Source organism: Patagioenas fasciata, chromosome 10, assembly GCF_037038585.1.
Source record: "Patagioenas fasciata isolate bPatFas1 chromosome 10, bPatFas1.hap1, whole genome shotgun sequence".
In the NCBI taxonomy this organism is placed as follows: domain Eukaryota; kingdom Metazoa; phylum Chordata; class Aves; order Columbiformes; family Columbidae; genus Patagioenas; species Patagioenas fasciata.
In genome coordinates this window covers 7,668,858-7,686,054 of record NC_092529.1, presented here as the reverse complement: position 1 = coordinate 7,686,054, position 17,197 = coordinate 7,668,858, and the positions used below count along the sequence as shown (strand labels likewise).

The following is a 17,197-nucleotide window of genomic DNA, read 5'->3' as shown; positions in this document are numbered from 1 at the left end:
GCAGAAAAGTTATTAAAAAAAAAAAAAATCCTGGTTGGATATAGGTGAATGAGACCTGAAAGTCTGTTCTGTGCTATACATCAGAAAAATGTTTGTTCTGCCAGGACTATTCTGCTAGTATAAGATCCTTTTTTTAACTGCTAATCACTGATAGCTTTATTACCCATGCATACCTCAAAAATTCATCATATAGAACATATAGAAAAATCAGAGAGACGTGAAAAAATCCAACTTCAAAAATAAGCTTCAAATGTAGGGCAGTTTTTTTTTTTCTCTCTACCTGAAGGCCTATAATCAAAACATGATTGCATCCTATATTTTGTTGGAAATCTTTCAGACTTTTCATGATATATGACTTACCATTTATTTTCTCCATTTTAGAGGTTGGAATTGTTCTAAATAAATCCATTCTTTTGTAATTAAATAACTACATCCTTATTTAAAATGTATTATTTATTTATTTATTTCTATGAACTCTTTATTATCTTGTGGGTTTGGAAGATGAACTTTTGAGCCAAGTTCTTCTTCCTTGGCTTCAGGCAGAACACAGCCCTATATGTTCCGCTTCTAATTCTGACAAGATTGTCATCCTCCTCTTACAAATTACATCCATGAAGATCTGTAGTTACTTTCTTTGGGAGAAAAGTAAATTTCATACCTGTAATTCTTGTACTGTGGAGAAGCCATTAAATACAGATCTTCCCTTACCTTTTCACTCTTTTACAAAGGTCTTTCATTTCCATTTATGAGGAAGACATTTGTACATCTAAAAATGCTCTTTGGCTTAGGATTTATCATCTGTGAGCACTTCATGCTCTCGGTAGAGTCTTTAAATTCTTTTTGAATGGTCTCTTTTGAAGAGTGCTCTGTCACCTGTGTTAGATCATGAAAACCCTAGATCTGTATTTAATTCTACTTTTGTACAGTGAACATTTTGGGTGAGTATTTAATATGCCTTCATATATAAACGGTGGTTTAAACCATATTTTTTTTTTATGCCAATGTGAACCTTAGCTGATGATTCACTTGTACCCCTATTCCATATGCTAACTCACCTCATATTGTATTTTTTTACTGTGGTATTTGTATTAGACATGTAATTCAAAATAAGTCTGCTGTAGAAAACACTGAGAACAAAGCTGTAAAATGTACTGTTTAATACTGTACATCTATTAGTGTGCACATTTAAATGGATGTTGTAAACAGGACTCTCAAACCAGTGGGTCAGTGAACAAATCAGTTCTTTCATGTTTGTATAGTAAAAGTTCAGTGTGACAGTTTTACAGCACTAACCTTTGATCCCTTTTATGGCTGGCTGTGATATGATTATTCCCATCAAAACAGGCAGGAAAATAAGCAATTATGTCCAAAGACAAGATTATGGGAGGGGATACATCCATACTATTAAAGATGAAGCCATATGAATTTGTTTATTCCTAAGACCGACCACAGCAGAAGATGTTAGCCAATTTCTTGCAGGGTTTGCAGCTAGATTTGTGCTATTTTAATTGATAGATGTACCACTTTACCTCCTCACAACTGCTTTCTGGGCTGTGTATCTTCAGAAATCTGGATTGGAAGATACAATCTGGTAACAGTGGGTTACTTGAAATAAGTAGTGGGTTGAACTCTTCTAAATGCTGCTACTACTGCTGCTTTGTCTTGTGGTGGTTGTACTAATGTAACAAAGAGGACATTTCGTGGTGAAGGGACTTATAGCATATGTTTACTCCTTGATATTATCTACTGCCAATCCTTGGCTTTACATTTGTACACAGAGCCTGCTTTTGATTGGGTCAAGGAATGCCTTGAAATACTCAGCTCTTTTTTTTTAACTCATCTTCTGTGGTGATGAAAAAACCATTCAGGAAGGTATTTAGGATGGATATATCAAAGAGTGCATACAATAGACATATGAAAATAACAAGTAGAAAATGGTAATGTTATTTGCCGCAATACTCAATCCAGTTCCACATCATCAACTGGGTGACTTTAAGTACTTTGTATAAATTATTAATATTTTTGAATCTGCACTTATAAAAGACCAATTTTCATTATCACTGTGCTTGATTTGTACAAACCTTCATTTTAGAAAAGGTCAGATAAAACACTGAAACATTTCCTATTTTATCAAACTACTATACTGACAACCCTGGTTTTGTAGACAAAATGGAGTCATATTTTGAATATGAAGGTTTTTTTGGTTTGGTTGAGTGTTGTGTCATCCCCCTGCCCTCAGTTCTAATTAAGTGAATTCTCCTCCCTCTGGAAGAACACCTAGAGAGCACTAAGAAAGTCATTTTATTCTCAGTTGGAAAAAAGTGGAGATTAGTTATATCAAGTATTCCAGTTGTATTTACTTTATTTACATATAAATAAAATGGTTTAAATTATAAAGATTGTTATTTCAAATCTTCTACTTGTTTAAACTGATACAGCTCCACTGCCTCCTACAGAGCTGTTTCATTTTATCCTGGCAGAAAATTTGGATGATTTTGTATCTAGAAACATTAAAAGGAACACTTTAAAGTATTTATTTCAATTGCAGTAAAACTGTGTGCACGGTTTATTTACTGTTGTTCATTATTATTCCTGTCAGTTATGCAACTGTATCCATACTTTAAGCAACTTGTCTCATTCTTTCCTCCATTACAGATCGAAGTAGTCAATACTTTCAAGAGTGGCACTTCCTTTCAGGGGGCTCTAAGGAGACAGTCCTCCGTCACAAGCCAGACCCAGGATGTAACCAATATTTCTAGCCCTAGTCACGTATCGTTATCCAATGCTCTTTCCTCTCCTACCAGCACATCTGCTGCTGCGGCTGGGCGTGAGTGTGTATTCTTAATGCATCAGACCTACAGAGATGCCAACTTACGTAGCAGTCATTTGAGACTAAGCTACTCTGCCCTTTCCCAGTTTGTCCTTTATTTATTATTATATTAGTTTATACATACCCAGAAACATGTAACATGATTACTTTGTGTACAGTAGATACTCTCTGTGATTCATTGCAAGTTTTGTTAACTTACTGTTAGGACAGGAATTTCTAGTAATTTTTTTTAATCCGGTATATGGAGATTCTGGTTTTATTTGAGGCCTGTGTGTCATGTTTTCTCATTGTCATTGGATATATTTTCTGCTGCTTGTAAAATATGTACTTTAAATGATTCTACAAATATCTAATACTAAGCAGAACAGCCTGTCAGATGAAAGATCATTCGATCTGGAAGACTCTGTGCTACAGGTTACTCATGTCCAAGAAAGATGTCCTCTGATCAGCACAGGTACAGCAAGGAGCAAAGAAATAGAGAATCTGGTTGATGGTGCAAGGCTAAGGGATTAAGGTTTCCATGAATGGTGAAAGAATGGATTTATTATGTCTCAGTTCACTGGGAGGTGAGGATTAAGGAAGTTAAAAGACAGCATTGAAACAACATAATAGATGTGGGTAACAAATGTCTTTGAAGAAGCAGGTTTCTAAGCCCTGCAATCCTGACCCAGCTTTCTTTCAGATGCAACGCATCTAGTGAAGAGGTAGGGAATAAAACCTTTGCAACAACTGGTAAGAAAAGGCTGCCTCACAGTTGCTCAGGAAGATTCTTACCAATCTAACTTTGCATTTTTATTTCTTCAGGACTGTAAGCAGCTATTTTGTTTTACAGCATAGCCAGCATTAAAAGAATATTTAAATTTATGGAACTCACTTAACAAAGTAATGCAGTATATTCTTTATGCAAGTTTTAGTGAAAAACTGGCCAAAGAGACAAGAAGCCAGAGGGAAGGCAGAGACAAGGCAGATAAGGGAAGGAAAATTCCAGAACTCCTTCAGAAAAAAAAAAAAAAGAAAAAAAGAAAAAGAAAGCTTGACCTTTCCCTTCAGTTTGAGTGCAAACCCCGTCAGTATTTGAACCTCAGGCATTCACACGTGCATTGGAAGTTTTGTTGGGATTAAAAATCAAAGGAGAATCTTTGCTTTTGCTAGGAAGTTTTGTGGAAAGTTTGACCTGCTAACTTTTACTCCACCAGCACCAACTGTTTGAGGGCAGCAGCACAACCCAGAGAAGCCACGTCCCTGAGGTGGGTGTCACAGGCCCTGGGACCTGTGCTGGGAATGCAGAGCCCCAGCTCCCTCATTCTCACACTGAGCAGGACACAAAGCACCACACATGAACCAGCCTTTCAGCCAGGGAGCAATTTCCCATAGTAGCATTTCTACATTTGAGCAGAAAACAGCCAGCAACTCATTCTGCTGTCGTAAAGGTTTCAATAACATTCTGTAGCCAGCCGTCTAAGAGGATAGATCTAACCAAATTAGAACAGGCAATTTATCTTCCCTCTCTTCTCTCCAGTGCAGCAAAGCGGCTAAGGATGGAAGTGTCTTGCATCTTGATGAAGGCCATACTAGGTTATGGGCTGAAGTTAATTAGTAGGAGAAAGCACGATCTGCTACAGTCTTTGAGTTCTCTTTTTATTTGGAAAAATAAAACAAGTCTACAGAGCTCATCAGTTATAGCCACATTTATTCATTAAAATAAAAATATGTATGATTGATTTGTTGAGCTACCTTGAGATATGTATCTCGGTTGCAGAAGACAATTAGAGATTGGGCCTTTTCAGGTGGTGATTCTGGACTGTTAGTATTTTATTACCACAATATAATATCTGTTTAGTATCAAACCAGTGTGTACTTCACATTATAGCCCTTAAGGAAAGTTTTGATTTATTAACACAATGACACAAACAAAAATGATCGACAGTGCAAAAGTGAAGGAAAAAAAAAATTGGGGTTTTATTTTAAAATTTGGGTATTTACGGTTGGTTGTTCATCTCTCAGAACCCAGAAAACCTTTCCAAATCCAAACTTCATAGAAATGGCTTTTTTGTGTTTTCATAGAAAATCATAGAAATGGTTTTGTGAATTTGCATTTTCTGAGAAAATGCGTCCCTAGGTCTACTTTCCAGTGCCTTGCTTAAAATACATGTGGTGGGACAGGACTGATTTCTTTCCTCTTAGCTGCTCGGAATAAGGTGAACCCTAAATCATCACCTTCTTCCTATGGAGTGGAAAAAAAAACCAGCATCATTGTACCTCTGATTTTGAAGCCTTTTCCTCTCTTCAGGAATTGTAAAAATATTGCATATATATATATATAGTTATATTATGGGGAGTATCAAGGGAAAACCTTAAAGGTTCTAAGGGTCTAATAGTTGAAAGGGCCCAATATGAGACATTGTGAGAAATGGTGCTCAGCATGTTGCAACAATCGGGATATTTCAGATGGTGTTTTGTGCACTCAAAATGCAGAGGTTCTGATATCCATACTTAATAAAAATACAAGAATCACATGATGCTTTATCAATAAAAATATGTAAGTCTGATTTAGCAGAGCATTTAGGCAGTTCTTTACTAATTGTATAGCTTTTGAATATATAGTTCATTGAGACACCTCACCAATCTGTAAGATTTCTTCTGCAGATTTATAATAACATTTTGGAATTTTTTTAAAAATGGGTTTTTTCCTAGTAATTTTGGGTAGATAAATGTTTGATTCACAGGTTAGTGCATGCTTAAAAAGAAATCTGCCTGTCAAATGCAGCCACATCTGAAGTAGTTTGTGAAACAGATTAGCAAATTATTAACTGAAATTTTCAGCTATTCCTAAATATGGCACATTCAAATCTTTCATAGGGTTGTGGAATACCTTCATTAAAAGCAATTTATACAAAGGAACATTTACTATAGTACTGAAGTTTCCCTAGTTATGCTGATACCTTTTACCTGTCACTGCTTTTTTGCCAATAACAAATTACAAATTTCTGGATGTCAGCATTAATTGATAATGATAAGGCCCGTATTGTCAGTCTCTTATGTCTTGAAAAATGTGAACATTTCTGATAAAAGCAGAAAATTTACTTCAATGCAAACTAAGCATACACACACATCTAACATGCATGCATTTCAGCCACAGAGAATGAAAACATATTAAAAAATAAGGCTCTGTTTGTAATATGGTCTTGGCCAAATTCTCAGCATTTGGTGTGTCATGTGCGTGAACCACAGACACACACACAACCTTCCGTCATCAGAAAGCTGTTGGACTACAGAGTTATAAGTGGGTATAGATACCAGGTTATCTCAGACCAGCTTCGGTGAAGATGTATTTTATATGCGTTTCTTTTTACGTTGTATTTTGGGAAAAGAAAATCAGATCCAGTGGGGCAATGCAGCATCTTTTTTACTTTGGAAGCTCAGAATTAGTAACACAAAATGCTAACTTGTCCTTAAAATTAAGTATATTCTTAAAGCCTTTGCTACTACATTGGTTAATTAGGTAGAGGATGAGTAGATCTAACTGTACACAAAGTAAACAAGTTATTCTTTATTCTAATATGTTTATATCTGGTTCTCAGATGTTGTTTATATTATCAGTAGGTAGCCCCTTCAAAAGAACATGGTTTCAGATTTTCCAAGACAGACGCATATCTAGTATTCCTGTGTACTTGTTCACCCTCCTCCTTCCCATTCTCATAGGTAGTTAATACTGTTCCTAAGTGAAAGCAGCCAGGAACTGCAGGTCCCTTACAAAACAAACAAAACAACCCACACCTTTCTTTCATAAAAGGTTGTAATTCAAAAATATTGTTGTGTAGGAAACATTCAGGGAACAACAAAGAAACAACAAACCCCACCAAAAGGCAACTTCCCAGATCATGAATGTGCTGTAGATTTAGTATTTGCAAGTTCCTTTTTCTTTGTTCTGGTGAGGTCTGTCATTTTTTGTCTGATAGTTTTAGAAGTTTTATGGAATCACTTACACTTACATTAACTGTAACAACGGTGGCCTCAAACAAGCCACTTGTAAGGAAGACACAGGAAGAAATACACAGTGATGACTTCAGCTTTCATAGCAGCCAATTAAAATTTTGCCAAATGCAAAATATTCTCAGAAATATTTTTCCATCATACAGATCTCTGAGGGCTTTTTAAAATTGTTGGTTGATTTTTAAAAACTCTTCAAGCAACAGCAGCACATAGTAGCACCCTTAAATCTGTATTTTCGCTCTGGTTCACTTTTTGGAAGGGACTACAATCTTCAAAAGTGGGGCTGATTTGCATGGAAATAAATTTTTTTTTCATTCTCCCTTTAATTAAAAAAATCATTGAAATTAATCAGACTTGCCAAGAAACTGTCATTTAGAGGTAGCAGCTTCACACATGCAATATTTGCCTCAGAGTGGCACAGGGGTGTAAGCATCTGCAGATTGTGTCAAACTAATATAAAACATTCAGCAAGCTTAATTCTAGTGCACATTACAGTCCATTTACTAATAGATAATTTGAAAGAGAGAGCTTAGTTTAGCTATTTGTAATCTGTTGTGTATGAAAATCATGTTCTTCTGTATCAAGAAAAAAATGACTTACTGTTCCAGCGGCCTTTTTTTTTTTCTATATTTCCTACATATTTAGTTTCTTATAAATGTAATCATGACTCAGCTGGACAAACTTTAAAACTAAAACTTAAGATAAAATCTTAAGTTTGCATGCATTAATCTATTTTGATAAATGTTAAGGCAAAGACTACTGTCCAGTATTGATCTCTGTTCAGATCTGGACCAAACCAAGTGGCCATAATAGCCTTAGTGAAAATGGCAGTTGCTTTCTGTGGCAACATGCTGTACTTATCACATCAGGAAATGGAACAAGCAGAACATGACTTGAAACAAAGTCCACATTTAAAATTATGTTTATAAAAGTTCCACCATTTGGTAACATCACTAAACTACCACCTGATAGAGACAGAGATACCATACTAAAGCGTAGAAGTTCCCACCAAAATTTCACAATCGTGCTGGGATCTGCTCTGTGAAAATCAACTTCTGTGTATAAAACCAAGTCCTCAACTGGAGATATGGTACAACAAGAAGGGTCTGATCTCATGCTCTACAATTCAGTGGAATAACAATCATGCAAACTTCTTGTAATATGAGACTCAGGCCTGAGGATTTCACAGAATATGTAGGTATTCTGTTTTCTTCTCGCTACATGCGGTTTGACTTTTCAGCAGCACTTATTGGTTTTACTTCATATTTATGTAGGAAGAGAGTAGCACAGATAATGTTACACATCTGTTTCACTAATTAAAGCAGAAAGCTAGAAATTATAATTTTTCTAAAATTTACTGTGTTTTTTTCTTTATCTTTGAATTTGCTCAACTTGTGCATCATACAACCCAGAACGTACTAGCCACAGCATTTACAGGTGACTCCAATCCACGCAACACCTCCTCCTGAGGATAGCTACTCTGATTTTACTCACCTAAAACTGAGAGGATTCAAAAATAGAAACAAATATACTGAAGATGTGCCTTCTATTTCAAAACTTTACATATGTGACAGTACTTGACCAAACTCAGTTACCTTTGTATAGCTATAGTCTTGATATAGAATAGTATCAGTTGCACGAAAGAGTTGGCATCTCTTTGCAAAACTGACCTCTTGTTTACAATTTTATACTAATCCCCTTACTGATCTTTCAGTATTGAATTTATTTGCTTTTGCAGTGCCCTACTCTCTACTGTCTGAATATTAAATGTGTTTGTTTTCCCAGAGGGCTAGAGAACATTGGACAAAAGGGTTCAGCAGGAGAGAGTGAAATAAAAAGAGGTTGTGAGTCTTTAACCTTGAGCCTGAAATGAATGTGAACCAAACTCAAGATACTTGGCTTATATGAAGCCAGGTAAACATTCGAGTATAAGCCCACACACTACCAACCATAATACACCTGTTGATGCTTAACAAGCCTTGTGTATTTTGCCTAGATTGTTGTACTAAGGAGTGCGATTCTGAACTTCATCTTTTTCTTCTGATGGGAAAAATTTGTAGTATCTAAAATTCTGTTTCTCCTATTTTTCTTGCCTAATGCAGTATGATAAATCTAACTTTCAAGGTGGGATGAAACCGAAGAGTTTTTTCTATTACAGCTACAGAGAAGAAAGAAGTGGAAACTTATAGCAATGTCAAAAATGTCCTGAAGTGTTGTCCCCACAGTCTTTTGTTTAAAAGCAGTTCATTTTTTCCTGTTGTCTCCATTACTGTGAGAAAAGGGAGCTGTATCACACTGTTTGTCTTCCCTTGGCATTGTCAGTATCATAAAGAAATATCATTACATGAACTCTGCATAGTTCATAACAAACCAACACTTCCTAGGTTCTATCCATCATGGGTATGTCCCTGCTTTTACATGCTGTACAACCATAACAACATTATATGAAGTTCATCCGCTTTATTTTATCTTCAAAAAGTAACGCGAGCTTTGTTTCGGCAGAGCCCCTCAATATTTTTACACCAGATATCACTTCAAACCTTGAACTTAAGCATGTATTAAAAGAATTTGTTGCTGTTGGGCCATGTAACTCTAGGTAAATAATATTTTTTTCAGTTCTTATGTTAAATACGGTAGTTAGTATTATATAGAAATTAAAACACCGCCTTTGTATCCAACAAACCCTCTAGCTTTGTTTCCGCCAACATAAGGAAAGAAGCAAGTTTTGTTCCTGTATGCGATAATTGGATACACTGGGGGACAGACTATCAACAAGATTTTAAATTCTACTGTAATGCAGAAATTCTGTCACTGAATGCAGTGTGACACTAACAAAATGTTTTGTTCACGATGCCAAACTAAATACGCAAAATTTAAAGTTGGGGAGGGAGTTTCTCCCTAAATGAAAAGTTAATGGAAAATATATATACATCTCTGAAACCGTAGAGAAATTTTAAGAAATAAGGTAGTTTTCTACAGTTCCTTAGTGAAGAAAATGTATTAGAAAGCTAACTTCATATATTCTCAGCTTTAGGGATTTGCCCAAGTTGGCCCTTACCTTCCCATTCCATTCAGAAGATAAACTACTTTAGGCATCAGCAGATCTGAACTAGTTTTCCAGGAAAAATCATTATGAACAAGTACAAGCTATTCTAGTAACATCTAAATGTGCCTGCAAGACTCAAATGTGCCAAAACTTTGCCACAGATCTTCACATAGTGTGTTAGGACTGCTGGCTGATGGTACGTTCAGCAATTATAGCTTCAGATTGTTGTGTAAACAGATCGAAACAAAAGATGTTAGTATCATTTTTTCTTCCAATTGTTAGTTACTGCAGAGTATCCAATTCAGGTCCTGGCAGGCAAATTTTCATCATTGGCTTTCAAATACAACCTAAATCTATAGTTTTCTCTCAGCTCTGTAAAATGTTAGCTAGCTAGATTGGCTAAAGGTTTGATATTAAATGCAAATCAGGACCTAAATTGTGGAATTAAATGGAATCTAGATTCTTCCCCTACTATGTAACTTGGAGCCTCACAAATTGAAATCAGCCCCTCCCCTGCTAACCTGTAGAGGCTTTACTTTAATTGGACTCTGCTGGATCTGTTCAAGCATAATAGCAAATTGCAAACCTTTTTTATTTAAGTAAAAATTTAATTCACTTTTGTTAAAAAGAACCCAGCTGGAAAACAGCCTAAATCTGTGCAGTAAGAAGTGGCTGTATTCAAGAGAATAAAATTATTCTGTTTGTTGATAAGATATAGAAAACAGCTGCTACTGAGATGATTTATTTTTCTTTAGATAGCAGAAATCATAGCTTTGCAGCAATGTCACCCTATAAACTCATACTATAAAATAAGCATGTTACAAGAAGTTTCCTGATTTAAAATAGGACAATGCAGTAATGTGTTTTTAAGATTTCCTTGACAAAACATACTGTTTTTTCATTGCTTAGACCAAATTACTTTGCACTTTAAAATTCAAGGTAGAAGGGCATAGATAATGGGGGAATTAGGATGTCGCCTCTTCTCTATGAGTTTAAATCCTTTCTTTAGTAATGCAAATTAATCTCTTATCCCAGTCTGTCTGTTCACTGTGCAGAACCATCACATAGCACAGCACACAAAGAGATTCAACTCTCATAAACCCCCGGTTTCTAGGTCCCGGTGCTCTGTCAAATAGGTGTTAGGTACAGTAGATGATTGGGGTGTGTAAAATTTATTCTTCTTCCTGTTGTCTTGCACCTCTACTAACCTCCTGGATCTTCTACTGTCCCAAGATCTGGATAAGCTGTTCTGTACCACTCCAGTCCTCTTATTTAGAGAATAAGCAGTCACATGAGCTACTTTTCATACTGTGCCCTGCTGTTACCAGAAATATGTATAAAGAGAAGGGAGAGTATTTGGATTGACTGAAGACCAAGTATCTGAAGATGGCATGACTTCTGCTATTAGGATTTTTGAAAGGTGATGAATATTCGAATTTAGAGAACAAGGGCAAAGGTCAAACAGATGAAACAGAAGTCAGCCTCTTTCTCAAATGTGCTGAAATTCTGTACAACTTGGACAACTCCAACCACAGGATTAGCTAGATCCCACACCTGTAACACAGTGACCCCTTGCCATTACTAAAATACATTCTGGCAATTAGAAAAGAAATTAAACCTTTACAAATGAGCAGTGTATTAGGCCAACCAATTATGTGCAGCTTATTTACATGTAAAAAGATACACATACCAACCACCAAACCATTTCAGATGTGTGTGGAGAAGCTTTCACAATGCCTGCTTGCACCTTTTCTGCCTCTGCCTGTGTTTTGGTTTCTCCCCTAAGAAATGCTAAAAATTCACTCATGGACTACATGAAAGTAGAAGGATAGAACTCATACTTAGTCATACAACATTTGCCAACAGATCACGTTTTGCCATTCTGTTTTTTCCTCTCTGCCCCCTCCCACCCCCTTCCAAAAAAGTTATGTTTTTCTCAGCAGTAAACCACCCCAAACTTCACTTCTTTTCTGAACTGGTGGGCACTGGGCTATAAAGAGCATCCCTGCCTCTACCAGGCCACCAGGCCTGAGTGTCCCCAGGCCATAATGCTCCTCGCTCTGCTCCTCTCATTTCCTCCTGGAAAAGCAATTTGCACTGTCCCTGCCACTCCAGTGGGCTGAGTCTTGTAGTTTATTTTCACCTGTGGTCTTACTGTCAGGTGGTTAATGACGTTAGGTTGACCTGACTTAGTTTAAAGACTGCATATATGGCATCAATTGTGTCGCTTTCAGCATTTAACTTTACAGTTTTACAACTGAGACACAGAAAATGAAAAAGCTTGCGTTCAACAATGTAATTCAATTGAACCCAACAATCAATACATTATTTTATTACATGTTTTATATCTATTAAAAAGTTAAATGGCTAGAACAGTGGGTCTATACTCGAGTGTTTACCTCACATATGCATGAAGGAAAAATAAAAGTTGGTTCAACAATACTATGTTCACATTATCCAGGCTTCCAAGTGTAGTTGTTGTGTGCAAGTTATCTCTGTTCATGTGGTAACTGTGAATTTTTTTTTCCCCCTGTGGTGGCATGATTATGCTTAGTACTTTGTCTGCTTGGCTTTTTGTGCTCTTGGCTGCATTCATTTAGATTTTGCTTTAAAACATTGATATTATAGTTTTTACACTTGGCTCCTGTGTGTGTCTCATACGTATCCATCCCACTGTGTCTGTGTTCTGTGCTTTTCTGTTTGTGAAGTGTGATATGTTATGTGTAATGTTTTTTTTTTTTTTTTAACAATACAAAAGAGACTTTTTTAATTAAAAAAGCCTTCCTACTTACTCACTGCAAAACTATCAACATGCATGGTTTTACATTTGCATTAAAATTAACATGGCTTGTCTTTTACTAGGGATGTACCACACGAGTGGACGTTCGCTTTCTTTAACCAGTACTTCCCATCAGTTCTTTGATGGCTTTAAACTTGATTTATTTTAATATTGCAGTTGATACAGATATTCAAAATGCACATAACTGAGCCACTCGTTTATGCATATAACATCCAGAGACTATGGACTTCAGCTGCCTGCACTGCCCTAACCATATGCTACATTTTTCACAAAATATTCTCTAACAGAGCGTTGCCCTTGGAAGGTGCTGCCTCTGACGCCCCTTTCCTTTTCTCCCCCAGATCCGCGTCGTGAAGGCATTCCGTAGCTCTCTCTATGAAGGTTTAGAAAAACCAGAATCTAGAACCTCTATTCACAACTTTATGACTCATCCTGAATTTAGGATAGAAGATTCCCAGCCCCACATCCCACTCATTGATGACACAGACCTAGAAGAAGACTCTGCTCTCAAGAAAAACTCAAGTCCACCGTCTTCACTGAACAAGAACAACAGTGCTATCGACAGTGGAATAAATCTTACAACTGATACAAGTAAATCAGCTACCTCTTCTAGTCCAGGAAGCCCAATACATAGCCTGGAGACATCACTTTAGCTGAAAAGGTCACTGCAAAAAGAAATCAAAATAAAATAAAATAGAAAAACCCACAGCAACCGAAATATATAAATATATATATTAAAAACATTGCTGGCTGAAAAGCTGTTTGAACTCTTATTCACTCTGAGACAAGTGAATGAATAGTTGATCACAATGGTTTTGGGGAAAGAATGAATGGCTGATTTACATACCCCCCCTTGTTCCCTTTCAGAAAAACAAAAACAAACAAAAAAAATCCCCCTGCATGAATGTACTGTACACTTCTGGCCCTTCTTTCTCTCTTTTTGTTTCTTTTTAGTTCCTTTTTTATGTTTTTCTCCTTAAGCAGGAACTGCAGAGGACTTCTTTCTGAGGCTATTTATCCAATTCACTGGTCTGTGAGTTTTTTGAAATGCTTGTGTGGCATGGACTCAATTGTATAGATTAATTTAAATAACTTTTTTGAAGTTGCAAAGCTTAACTTGCACAGTAGATTTGCACCAGTTGGACAGAGGAACTTAAACATTTATGAGACTATATATAGAGATATATACATATAAGTATATACATAATTAATTATATATATGTATATATCTATCTATATATATATAGTTATATATATATAAAGTTTCTTTGTTGGCATGTTGCCTTGTTTCTGCTCAAATTGCTCTGACTATTTTAACTTATTTATGTCCTAAAAAAGAATGTAATTTGTTTACAAACCTGTAGATAATATCCTTAACTATCTGTAGGGTTAAGAAAGCACTTCCTGCCGAAGTAGTATAAAAATGGCTCAGCTCAGCTCATTGAAAACGTCTGTAATATCGCACCCTGGATATTTTATTACAACCGTGTTCTGATTTCTGGCTGATCTTTTTTTGTTGTTAAATAATGTAGATACTGCTAGTAAATAACAAAAGAAGCCAAAATATAACACATTGGATGTAGCATTGTGATCCTATATACAGGGAGGTAAAACAGGCTTCCTTTGTTTCAAATAAAAATCAAAATGATCAGGTTCTCTCTCTTTTTTTTTTTTTCCCCCCTTCTGATAATCTGCTTGAATTTGTTTTGGTAAAACATACAATAATGGAGGCTATTTCATTCTTTAAGCATATGGCAATGGCTTCCAAAACTATTTTAGAGAGATAGTATATGAAACTGAGTTGAGTTTATAAATATAATTTAAAATAAGTTATATTTGGTTTGTCTATATGGAGATAAAACTAATGTTAAAATATTGTGATATATTGTGTTAATCCTTTTCAGTTAGTAATTTAGGCAATTCTTTCCTTATTACTTACAACATGTGGGCTGTTGGCATTTTGGATGAAAATCACTGTAGGTTGTTGCTTTGATTTAATTTTTTTTTTTTAAGAAAAATATAATTTCTGCACTATTAGGTCTAAATGAAACTTTCTTAATTGTATACTAAGATGTGCTTTGTGTGATTTTCTTTTTTTACCTAAGCTTGTCTTCCTGTAGTCACAAGGTATACTGTAACACGGTAATATGTTATTTTATCTTGAGCTTTCTTCAAAGAAAGTTATTTTGAAAACCTGCAGTATGGAGGGTAAAAAATATTTTTCAAGATGGTAACAGCCCTGGTAACTTAAAATTTATGAGCTTATATAATTGCTATGTCAACCACTTGAATGCTAAGCACTTTGTGGATCACAGATTTTTCATAAATAATTTTTGTATTTAATATAAAGTTTGCTTGGAGACTTTTCAGCAGATGATCTTTTCCATAATTGTACAGTGCAAAAGACATTTTGAATCACACAATTGATTCTGCCAGATGTGTTGAAAAACACTCTCAAACTAGCTTGATAAATTGATTTGTTAAGGCATTACTGGTTGTCCTAAAGTTGACTCCTAAAGTGGTGCATCTCTGCAGTCACAAGAACTAAACCAAGCCAGAACTCTCCAAACCAAGCGTAGACTCATGGCCAAACTGCAGACAGAACTCAGATGTTTTCAGGGTGCATCAGGACTATTCAGCCAGGTAAAGCTCTAATCGGCTTGACTTGCCAGCTTCCGGACTCTTGTGTAGAAGCTTGAATGTTTTTGGCTCAAACTCTTAGTTTGCTCTCTGATCCAGACTTTCCAGTGAACAACAGAACAGGTCTTTGAAGGCATAGACAACTCTCTGTTCCACAGATAGTGTGACCCGTTTCTTAACAGTAAAAAGCTAGCATGAAAACATCGTTATTTTAGGTAAGTCCTAGCAACAAAGTGATTGAAACTCAGTCAGGATTGTTCGCTTTGTAAATATACGGTGATTAACCTTTGTACAACATGTGTTTGGTTTCTATGGCCTATTTGGGATATCATATTCAGAAGAAAAAGAAGCGTTACCTATTTACAGGGAAGCCTCTAGCTTTGGACTTGAACATCTACAGAAGCTATTAATACTGGAACAATTTATTTTCAGCATCTTAACACTGACTGTTTGCTTTTTTATTTTCAAACACTCTTCATATTTTTTCTTGGTTTCATTTTTTTTAAATTTTCCTATAGGAGTACTCCTCCCTAAGGTACCATTTTCAGACTTGAAAACTGTTAAGAAAACAAACACTGCATTCTGTGTATATATAGCAAATCATATATAAACTGAGATGCATAGAAAACTTGGGCTTTTGTGAGCAGAGACTGTGCTTTATGTATATGATAAATTATAGATCTCTTTTTTTAAAGCAGAATAGCTATGACCTTTCAACTACAAGTCGTGCATCACAATTCCTTTCTTTTATTGCTTGACCTCTCTGTGATGGGAACAATGGATCAAAAACCAAAATGATCAGTTTGTTAAAATTCCCTGCAATATATAAATGCTCGCTCTCTACGTACTGTACTTAGCAGCATGAGATTTGTGGACAACAATACAGTGGTACATTGGCAATCCATCCCACTAGGGGTTATTAATATATGTTCATTCATCTGTTTTTATGAATTTTTTTATCTAGACAATAATTGTAAATAAAGAACTTACTCTGTCTGTTCATTTAATACTATGCAAAAGGTTATGCTTTCTATTGTTATTCTTATTCCTACAGTGTGATGCTGGAATGTTTGTGGTTTCAAAAAAAAAAAAAAAAGACAAAAGTAAGTAAAAAGTAAAATATGTGATGTAAATTATTTTATAGTTTGAAACAAAATGATAAAGTTTTACTCTTGCTGCTTTCTGTCTAATAGATCTCTCTTGGCAGGAGCACAAGTGGAAAATTTAAAGAAATAAATTCACAAAGCAGCATGAACAATAACGGTCTGAACGTAACAGCTTTCTTTATTTTCACCTGAAGTCATTAGATGTAGCTCTGGATTTCCACTGGGATGTTTTCATGTGAAGGTGTATGTAGATCTTCTGGGCTGGCAGTAAGAAGCCTGGCTCACCAGCCAGGGCTTCCACTTTCATTATACCCCGCTGATGAGTCAGCCCAGAGTGCTTTTAATTCATTGTCTGACTATGGGTCAAGATAAGATAACTTGGTCCATGGTGTGGTGGTGCAAGGTGGTGGGAGTGGCTGATGTGAAAGCTGCAGTGAAGTCAGCTGAAATTGAATAGAGAATAAGTAAAGTACAGAATAAGTAAAATGGATGAAGACCCTGTGCATTTGCATAAGAATGAACTAGTTTAATCTTGGACCAACAGACATCAAAGTCTGTTTTCCTGTCACTTTGGCCCATATGATGTATTCCTCCATTTATTTAATTGCTCTCCCAATCTGGTTTAGAATTGTGGAGTTGTGTTCCAGACTCAGATCCTGCTACTTAATACCTTAAAAACTGTGTGTATGGAGTGCCAGGGGAAAACGAGGGAATGCCCATTCTGGTGCTCAGACCCTCAGCCAAGGAATTATGGGGGGGGTTGTTTGTTTTTTCCTTTTTAT

The 17,197-nt window shown here is 35.9% G+C and overlaps 1 protein-coding gene and 1 long non-coding RNA gene across 21 annotated transcripts in view; one reads left to right on the top strand and one right to left on the bottom strand.

Moving 5' to 3' along the window:
- ATP2B2 (ATPase plasma membrane Ca2+ transporting 2) overlaps positions 1 to 16,570 on the top strand; it is a 393,712-nt gene extending 377,142 nt beyond the window's left edge. For 14 of the 20 annotated variants that reach the window (XM_071813028.1, XM_071813033.1, XM_065845971.2 and 11 more), the window contains one exon: positions 13,011 to 16,570. In XM_071813028.1, the coding sequence (XP_071669129.1) occupies positions 13,011 to 13,322 (312 nt within the window). In that variant the 3' untranslated portion in view covers positions 13,323 to 16,570. Of the gene's footprint in view, positions 1 to 2,655; positions 2,828 to 8,608; positions 8,665 to 13,010 lie in introns of all 20 variants that reach the window. The other 6 variants (XM_071813035.1, XM_065845973.2, XM_065845977.2 and 3 more) reach the window with 3 other exon arrangements.
- Positions 1 to 17,197, bottom strand: part of LOC139828769 (uncharacterized) — a 53,983-nt gene that overhangs the window by 5,279 nt on the left and 31,507 nt on the right. The window lies entirely within an intron of this gene.